At 34.3% G+C, this 9,783-nt stretch overlaps 1 protein-coding gene across 1 annotated transcript; it reads left to right on the top strand.

Annotated features, from left to right (window-relative positions):
- Nucleotides 1–2,061: 2,061 nt before the first annotated feature.
- Nucleotides 2,062–7,676, top strand: LOC139900667 (uncharacterized). The gene is made up of 8 exons (XM_071883428.1): nt 2,062–2,230; nt 2,318–2,614; nt 2,717–2,866; nt 2,987–3,431; nt 3,544–4,484; nt 4,570–5,110; nt 5,196–5,854; nt 6,016–7,676. The coding sequence occupies exons 1-8, from the start codon at nt 2,062–2,064 to the stop codon at nt 7,674–7,676; spliced, it is 4,863 nt and encodes a 1,620-aa protein (XP_071739529.1).
- The last annotated feature ends 2,107 nt before the right edge of the window (nt 7,677–9,783 follow it).

Below are 9,783 nucleotides of genomic sequence, written 5' to 3'. Positions count from 1 at the left end.
AATCTATGTTCATAACCTTATTCGATTCATATATATGTAGCTATCTTATTTTGTGGTACAAAAGTTTAACAACAAGAACATAGTTTGAATGTTTTCAAACTTGTTTGCAAACTAAATAGATCCTTCTAACTTAACTTTTAAAATACTTCAAGACATGTAACATAACTTATTTATATGTTAATTTAACAAGGTAAAACTTGGTTTTTCAAAGTATAAGTATTTTTGGAAAAATGGTCATTAAATGATTTTGTTGTAACAAAATGTTTAACTTCATATGTTTCACTAAACTTTCACTTATGCCGTATGATTTTGAATACAAACCAAGGTATTTACAGTTCATAGTCTTAAAGAAGAACTCGATCCAAGAAGATGGCAATTTGAATCAACGAAAACGGACTTGTAACGAAGAAACTATGACCGAAACAAAATTGGCTATCCTAGACATTTTCAACTTCGGGATTTATTGGAAAAATTTACATAAAATCACATACTTCTAAGATAACATGATATTTTATATATATGTACTCATAATTCAATTTCATATGGTTCAGGATCACCCGTAAGCAACACGAGAAGATTAATCATAAGATCCCATGATTGTACGCAACACGTCATTTGACAACACCGGTACCATGGGTCAAGATTAATCTCGACCAATACATATACGATGGGGTTTTATTTATTTCGTTGGGGGTTTTATTTATTACGGGTATATTAAACATCTAAAAATGAACCATTAAAAATTGAATTGCTAACCTCGGACAGCTAACTTCGGACTAAGGAAATATTCAAAGTATTAAAAGTATAACAAGTATATATATATATAACGTTTGTTTTAAAATGAAAACATATTGATATATTATATATGGATAGGTTTGTGATATCAACCGGAAGACCGAGTTAAAATATATATATCATCAAGACAAGAGTGAGTATATAGTCCCACTTTTAAACACTAAATATTTCGGGATGAGAATACATGTATTTTATGTTTTACGATATGGACACAAGTAACTGAAAAATATATTCTACGTTGAGTTGTACCACTGGCATACTTCCCTATAGCTTGGTAACTAATATTTACAGCGGTATTGTAAACGCGAATCCTGTTGATAGATCTATCGGGCCTGACAACCCTAACCGGACTGGATGACCAGTATTCAACGGTTGCACAGTACTTCGTTTTGTGACTACACTTGGTACGGTGTAGTAAGATTTCATATTAAAGGGAATATGCGACGTGAAAATGTTAAGTATGGTTACCAAGTGCTCAACCACTTAGAATACTTTTATTAAACTGTTTATATACGAAATCTTGTGGTCTATATATATTGCTGCCGGCATTAAACCTATATCTCACCAACTTTATGTTGACGTTTTAAACATGTCTATTCTCAGGTGATAATTAGAAGCTTCCGTTGCATCATGTTGGATCTAACCAGGATCTTGCGTACGCATGTTTGTGTCAAAAATAAAACTGCATATCCGAGATGTTGTATTGTAAAGTATGCTAGAAACCGTGTTGTTGTTATCATTTGTAAAGTTTGTAAGTCGAAGATTATCGCTAAACGTTAATCTTCTTTTTATTGTCTTAAGCTTGTAACAAAAATAATGATTATGGTTTGTAATGTATAATATATGCAGTTTTCTTTCAAAAATGTCTCATATAGAGGTCAATACCTCGCAATGAAATCATACGTTATCTAACGCGTTCTTATGGTTAAGGACGGGTTATGACACCTTTAACCCACACTGCAAACAGTAGATAACCAGTTAAAAATTTGTACTGATCAAGAAACTAATATGCATATATTTAGGACCTACTTTCCATGTTATCAGGAAATAATTGAAAATCTTAATTGAAATCGATGGTTTTATAATGTACCTGGTCAGAATCCCATAAACATATCTCTTTTCAAATTTAACATACATACCTTACTCACACATTTTCATATTTTACACACCTCTGAACATTAGTCGATTGAACTATATAGTGTACAACATCTTGAACAGATATATAGGTACTCAAGTATTTAGATGCTCTATCAACAGGTAATTTGAATGGAGAATATTTCAGATTACTCGCTAAAAAAGAAAGGACGAAAGAGAATTCAGGAAAATAACGAAAGTGTTTCTCGCTCACATAACCGCCAACAGAGACATCAGAGTCCAATAAGGGAGGTACATTCAATTCAAACTAATAGCATTAATGTTGCTATTACTAACACAGGTACATCTTCTGATCATTTATTATAAATAGAGCAGCTATAATACAAAGTTTTAATTATATTCATTTTAATACAAATTTTAATTACAGCAGTTCCACCAACGTTTGATGCTGCCCTTAATAGAAGGATTCGAAAGGATATCATTTCGCAAAAACGAAGTAATACATCAAACACTACACAAAGTGTTAATTCTGGCACCCCACAAGCTACTACATCACGAAAATTGAGAAGAAAGAAGAGAAGTATTACAACAAATAACACTCTGAATACAACACCATGTACACCTCCTATAATGACAGGAGGATTTCAATCATCAGCTTCAACAAGTAATATAAGTGTTCAATCAAGGATTAATTCATTCACACCGCAAACTGTTGCATGTAGAGGTTAAACTAATTTATGCTTGCATTTTCTTAATTATTTGTTGCTACTTTCATTACTTAATCATTCATTATTATTGACGTTATATATATATACAAAATATACAGATGCAAGGAAGCGTAGATCGGTATTTTTAAATACCAAACATGGTAAACAATGTCGTATTGTAAACCCATCTGCCCAACCAATCCCATTTAACATCGATGACACAACACTGACCGAGTTTGTCGTACATGATACACGCGGTATATCAACAGGTATTTTCACCACTAACAATTGCTTCTATATTGTTTGTTTACATAATATGCTTACATGTGCTGTTTATTATTTATCCGTTAACTAATAATGTTATAAATATGTGTTTTTAAACAACTCAGAATACTATGATGATGGTGATCCAACCTACAAGTGTGCCGCTTGTGGTGCAATGTTATGGTACCAAGAGACCTTGCGTGGGATTTCGACTAAAGGACTTGCAGGTGCTTATTCATTATGTTGTCTAAAGGGAAAGATTGCTCTACCTAAATTTGATAAACCGCCACCAAAACTCTTGCTTGATCTATACACAAATAAACATCCATTGAGCAAACATTTTTTTGAGAATATACGACAATACAACATGATCTTTGCGTTTACCTCTATGGGCGGTAAGGTTGATACATCAATAAACAAAGGTAAAGGTCCATATACTTTCCGCATACGTGGTCAAAATTGTCACAGATACGGTGGTTTGGTCCCTGTTGTTGGTTCAGCACCTAAATTCTCACAGCTATACATTTACGACACGGGCAACGAGGCTGCAAATAGGAAGAATGCAATTGGGTAAATTTCAAATATTCATCTTTAAATTATTTTATTTAAATACCATATTTCTTAGGATTGAAAATTACTAATACTGTCATATTACGTTTTGTATTTTGACATGCTAAAACAGATCTCGTGCACATCTGTCAAACGGTACGACATCAGGGCTTGATGAAGGTTTAATAAATCAACTTATGGAGCTATTAAATGATTGCAATGAACTCGTCAAATCGTTTAGAATGGCTCGCAACACTTATGAGACTAACCCAAATGTTGAGTTTAAGCTTAGGTTAAAAGGCAGAAGGGATAAAGATGGTCGAACCTACAATCTACCCACAGCTGATGAGATTGCTGCTTTAATTGTTGGAGATATAGACATGTCTTTTGATGAACGCGACATAATAATCGACAGCCATGAAGAGGGCTTAAAACGTATCAGTGAATTACATCCGCAATATCTCGGTCTACAGTATCCACTAATATTTGCATATGGTGAAGATGGCTATAGAACTGATATTTTTCATAGAGATGTAGATGGATCTACATCAAGGAAAAAAAAAAGGGTTACCATGAGAGAATTTTTTGCATATAAAATTCAAGAGAGACGAGAGCCATCCCTTTTACACAATGCTAAGAAATTATATCAACAGTTTTTGGTAGATGCCTACACAATGGTTGAATCTGAACGAATCTCCTACATACGCAACAATCAACATATTATGAGATGTGATTCATTGAGTAGCTTAACCAATCATGCAAATCTTGGCAACAGTGATACCAGTATGTTAGGTAACCCATACTACAAGCTACCTTCTTCATTTACGGGAAGTGCAAGGTATATGGTGGAAAATTACCGTGATGCAATGGCTTTGTGTAGAACGTTTGGTTATCCAGATCTTTTCCTCACCTTCACTTGTAATCCTAAGTGGCCTGAAATTACAAGGGAATTGAAAGGTACTAATATGAAAGCTGAAGACAACCCTGTTTTATTAGCAAGAATCTTCAAGATCAAGCTCGATAGGCTTATGCATGATTTGAAGCATAACAAACTTTTTGGAAAGGTCGTAGCAGGTAATATTTTTTTTTTTTTGGCACAATTTTTAGTATATACTATATATTTTTTAATACATTATCATTTGTTATTCTCCAATTGCAGATGTCTATACGGTTGAATTTCAAAAACGTGGTTTGCCGCACGTTCATATTTGTCTTTTCCTCCATCAAAAAGACAAGATGCCTAATCCTGAAGATGTGGACTCATTCATTTGTGCGGAAATACCTGATAGAAATAGTGATCCCGAGTTGTATAAACTTGTCAGTGATTTAATGATGCACGGTCCATGCGGAGAAATGAATCCAAATTGTCCATGCACGGATGATGATAAAAAATGCACAAAACATTTTCCGAAGCCTTTTTCAGATCACACGTCCGTAGATAAAGAAGGATACCCAATTTACCGACGACGGAATGATGGAAGAACCGTCAGCAAACTTGGTCATGATTTGGATAATAGACACGTCGTCCCGTACAATCCGTATCTTTTAAAAAGGTATCAAGCTCATTTAAATGTTGAGTGGTGCAATCAAGTCAGTTCCATTAGATATTTGTTCAAGTACATTAACAAAGGCAATGACCGGGTCACAGCTGAAGTATGTGATTCTGAAACGGACGAAATCAAACAGTACTATGACTGCAGGTACTTGTCTTTTATTTTTCCAAAAATAAAAATTGTTTACCACTTATTATATTATATGTTGTCTAACAAACTACTATCGATGTAGATATGTATCAGCTTGTGAGGCCGTATGGCGGATGTTTGCTTTTGATATACATAAGAGGACACCGGCAGTTATGAGACTACCTTTTCACCTACAAGGTGAACAATCTGTTAGTTTTGATGAAGAGGAGGTGCTTGATAATGTTCTTAACAAACCGTCTGTCAATTATTCTATGTTTTTGGAATGGATGAACTGCAACAAAAAAAGTGAAGAAGCTAGGAAGCTCACATACGTTGAGTTCCCATCCAAGTTTTGCTGGCAACAAGATGCAAAGATTTGGACACGAAGGAAAATTGGTAGTGGTTCAGTCGGTCGTATCCATCATGTCTCTCCTTCATCAGGTGAATTATTCTATCTTAGAATTCTCTTGAATAAAGTGAGAGGTCCAAAATCATATGAAGATATTCGGACAGTAAATGGGAAGGTTTATGATACTTTTAAACAAGCTTGCTATGAGATGGGCTTATTAGACGATGACCAAGAATATATAGACGGAATTAAGGAGGCCAGCACATGGGATTCAGGACACAGAGTTCGAACACTATTTGCTCAGTTACTATTATCTAATAGTCTTAGCAGGCCGGAATTTGTTTACCAAAACACAATTCAGTACCTTTCAGCTGATCTACTTCGTCATGAAAGAAGGACATTTAGCAATGCAGGTATATCTTTTTTTACCCTAATTATTAAAGTATTAGTTAATTCGAATGTACATAGTATGCTATTTGTCGCGTAAATTTGCACCTACCCTGACTCTTTTTGTACAATTTATACACACAATTTGTACTTCAACAATTTAAAAAGAAAACCTTTTAATGTGCAGGTTTGGAAGTTAGTCCAGAGATGATTGAAAATGCTACTTTATATGAGATTGAAAAAATACTTCAAAGGAATTGTAGTACGCTAAAGAATTTTAGTACAATGCCATATCCAGGGGAAGCCTTTACCGGCATGCCCCAAAATCCGTTGATTACTGATGAGCTACGCTATAGCAGGTCCATGTTAGTTGATGAATTTTCAGCTCTTTTTTCAAAATTGACCGACGAGCAAAAAAAAGCTTACGAAAAAATTGTATCTGCAATTGACGAGGGCAAAGGTGGCTTATTCTTCTTGTATGGTTATGGTGGTACCGGGAAAACATTCTTGTGGAAAACTTTGTCCGCGTCTATACGAAGTAGAGGTGATATCGTTCTTAATACAGCATCGAGTGGAATTGCAGCACTTCTGTTAAGTGGTGGACGAACCGCTCACTCACGATTTGCAATACCCATGGACCTAACCGAAGATTCTTTTTGTCACATTACCCCTAGCAGCAACTTAGCTGAGTTGATACGCCAAACAAAACTTATTGTATGGGATGAGGCACCAATGGTACATAAGCATTGTTTTGAAGCATTTGACCGTTCTTTGCGAGATATATGTCGACCAATAACTCCAAATAGCATGGAAACCCCATTTGGTGGAAAAGTAATAGTATTCGGTGGAGACTTTCGACAAGTGTTACCAGTTGTTCAACGGGGCAAGAGAGAGGACACTGTAGGTGCTTCACTTAATTCTTCTTATATTTGGAATCATGTTGAAGTGTTAAAGCTTACAATTAATATGAGACTAGGCTTAGGAACAGATCACGTTGTGGAAGAGGAAACAAAATCTTTTGCTGATTGGATTTTCAGAATTGGGAATGGAACAGTGGGTGAAACAAATGACGGAGAATGTGATGTGGACATTCCAGATGACGTTTTAATTACTGATGCTGAGGATCCAATTGGTTCACTTATTGCCTCTATTTATCCAAACTTTATTCAGAATCTTGGCAACCCGGAATATTATGAAGATAGGGCTATTCTTGCACCAACACATGATGTTGTCAATATAATAAACGATCACATGATGACATTTCTTGATGGTGAAGAAATGGTTTATCTAAGTTCAGACAGTATCTGTCAGTCTGAACTGGATGCATCTTTCAATCACGATTTGTACACTCCTGAATTTCTTAACAGCATTCAGTATGGTGGTCTTCCGAAGCATAGGTTGGTTTTAAAAGTTGGTGTTCCCGTCATGCTGCTACGCAACGTTGATCAATCTTCTGGTCTATGTAATGGTACACGATTACAGATAACAAAGCTTACAGAGAAAATGATAGAGGCAAAAATTTTAACGGGTACCCATGTAGGAAAATTAACTTGTGTTCCACGGATGTTAATTGTGCCAACCGATAAACGGATACCCTTTAGGTTTCAAAGAAGACAATATCCTTTATCTGTGTGCTTTGCTATGACTATTAATAAGAGCCAAGGCCAGTCTCTAAGTCATGTTGGTTTGTTTCTTGAAAGACCTGTTTTCAGTCATGGACAGTTGTATGTTGCACTATCGAGGGTTAGAAGCAAGAGCGGTTTAAAGGTACTCATTGTAAACAAGGATAAGACTCTCGGAAATTCAACCAAAAATGTTGTGTACAAAGAAGTCTTGCAATATTTGTAGACTTAATCAGTCAACACCACAATCAAACCAATCATTCAACTCAAAGGTACCTTTTAATCTCAGTTACTTTTTATTAATATTAATATTTTTTTTTAATTAGTGACATTGTTCTGTTAAAAAAATGGTTAACTTTGTTGACTCCCATAAGCATTTTAACTTCTACTATTAAATAAATAATTAGTATATGATTAAAAATGTATTTTGTCATTTTCTAATATGTGTGACGTGATCAGTGGCGTAGCCAGGATTTCGAATGAGTGGTGTCATAAAATAATATCAATAGGTATCAAGTCTCAAAAATTTCAATGGCAAAATATGTTCGTTAATATATATAAAAAATAAGCTACCATTCATCACAAATGTCCTCTACGATATTTTTGTCCCTGAAAACGCTCCATAATTGCTTCATCTTTAACACTAGCTAACCCTCTCTTTCTGTGGCACCTAGAAGACAAACGTTCAAGAAATCATCATTCATTCTATTACGCAAATCTGATTTTACAAGCTTCATGGTCGAAAAACACTTCTCGAGCGTTGCAGTTGCAATGGGCAAAACCAAAACAAGCTTTAATAATCGATTGACATAACTAATAAATGTAAAATATATTGATTATCACCTTAACAATTACAGTAGTATTCAACTCTTTTAGGCTCTTCGCTTCGATGGAAAACACAAATGAAAGATAGCCTCGATCAATATTTTAATTATGTCAATTGAATTAGTGAATTACGGAGTACTATTTTTTATTTATTTATTGTTATTATTATAATATATAACTTCAGTTTCATTTTGTCAGACTAGAGGCGGTTTCCTTCTTCTACAATTTAATACTCCGTAATAAAGTAATTAAAAGAATAGTAATATTTGTATCTTTTGGGCTTTGTGTTTGATCTAAAACAAATACGGAGACCCAGTAACATATTACGGAGTATTATTATTTTATTTTTAATTCAATTAGTGGGATCTTTATCGAATGGGATGGGGTCAAACTTGACAAATCCAAGACTTCTACCATCTATACTACTATATATTAAAGGCTCTCTTGAAATCTCATTGGTGTCAATTGACACCTCTCACATGTACATGGCTCCGCCACTGGACGTGATTTGATTTTCTTACAATGATGGTTATGAAGCAAGAACAATCCGATACTATTGATGGCTGATAATAGGGTGTATGTGGTTTTCTTATTTGTTTTAATGATTATTTAGTCATGTTGATGTTGCAGCTAAGAGATACACACGAGGTTTTAGGCTGTTTACAACGAGACCATATCATGCTTAAAGAACGAGACCATATCAAGCTTATGGTTAACTTGTGTATTTTTATCTATGGAAACTGTGTACATTCGTTTTTAGCTCACTTTCCTTTTTTACCATTTTGGTTTATAAATGCTCCATTTTAGTCTAAATGTGCCTCCGGTTGTGATCCATATCATTCATATGTATTTCTTTATCAATATTTAGTTATCCAAATCATATGTACATGACGTTTATGAGTAGCCGTGCATCGCACGGGCTCAAAACCTAGTATATATATATATATATATATATATATATATATATATATATATATATATATATATATATAGTTGATTAAATGTCACTTTCACTTATATCTAAATATAAGTTTGTTAAAATTTATTAAAGTTATACTAATTTAATTAAAAGTAATCATGAGAGCAAAATGAGAAAGTTAGATGAAATTTAATAATTTTACTTGTAAACAGTGTTGTTAACGGCGTCCGTTGGTCCATTGTGACGTCAGTTGCAGCGTTTTAATGACTAACCCGTCTCGACCCATCCCGTCTTCTAAAAGTCGGTTAACGGTCAAAAGTTGCGTTAATGAGTCAAAAGTCGATCAAATCGATCAACACTGACGTAGTTTAATGTTACTTTTTATTATATTAACGATAGTAGCAATTATAATAAACGGAGGTTTTTTTACTTTAAAATATGTAATATATATAGGGAGATGATTCAGTGAAAACTTTTTAGTGTGAGAACTCTGGGAAATCAAAAATACACTGAAATTCGAACAAAAAAGGGACACGGACGAACAAAAAACATGGTAGTCGAGCAAAAAACACAACATAGACGAACAATT

The sequence above is a fragment of the Rutidosis leptorrhynchoides genome, chromosome 3 (genome assembly GCF_046630445.1).
Source record: "Rutidosis leptorrhynchoides isolate AG116_Rl617_1_P2 chromosome 3, CSIRO_AGI_Rlap_v1, whole genome shotgun sequence".
NCBI lineage: Eukaryota > Viridiplantae > Streptophyta > Magnoliopsida > Asterales > Asteraceae > Rutidosis > Rutidosis leptorrhynchoides.
Note: the sequence above shows the minus strand (reverse complement) of the source record. Positions and strands in the feature narration are given on the sequence as shown.

Excerpts from the sequence above, each read along its gene's own strand:
- LOC139900667 (XM_071883428.1), top strand. The coding sequence starts at position 2,062 with ATGGAGAATATTTCAGATTACTCGCTAAAAAAGAAAGGACGAAAGAGA. Across the intron at positions 3,432-3,543 it reads AATAGGAAGAATGCAATTGG|ATCTCGTGCACATCTGTCAA; the intron begins GTAAATTTCAAA and ends ATGCTAAAACAG. Across the intron at positions 5,855-6,015 it reads AAGGACATTTAGCAATGCAG|GTTTGGAAGTTAGTCCAGAG; the intron begins GTATATCTTTTT and ends TTTAATGTGCAG.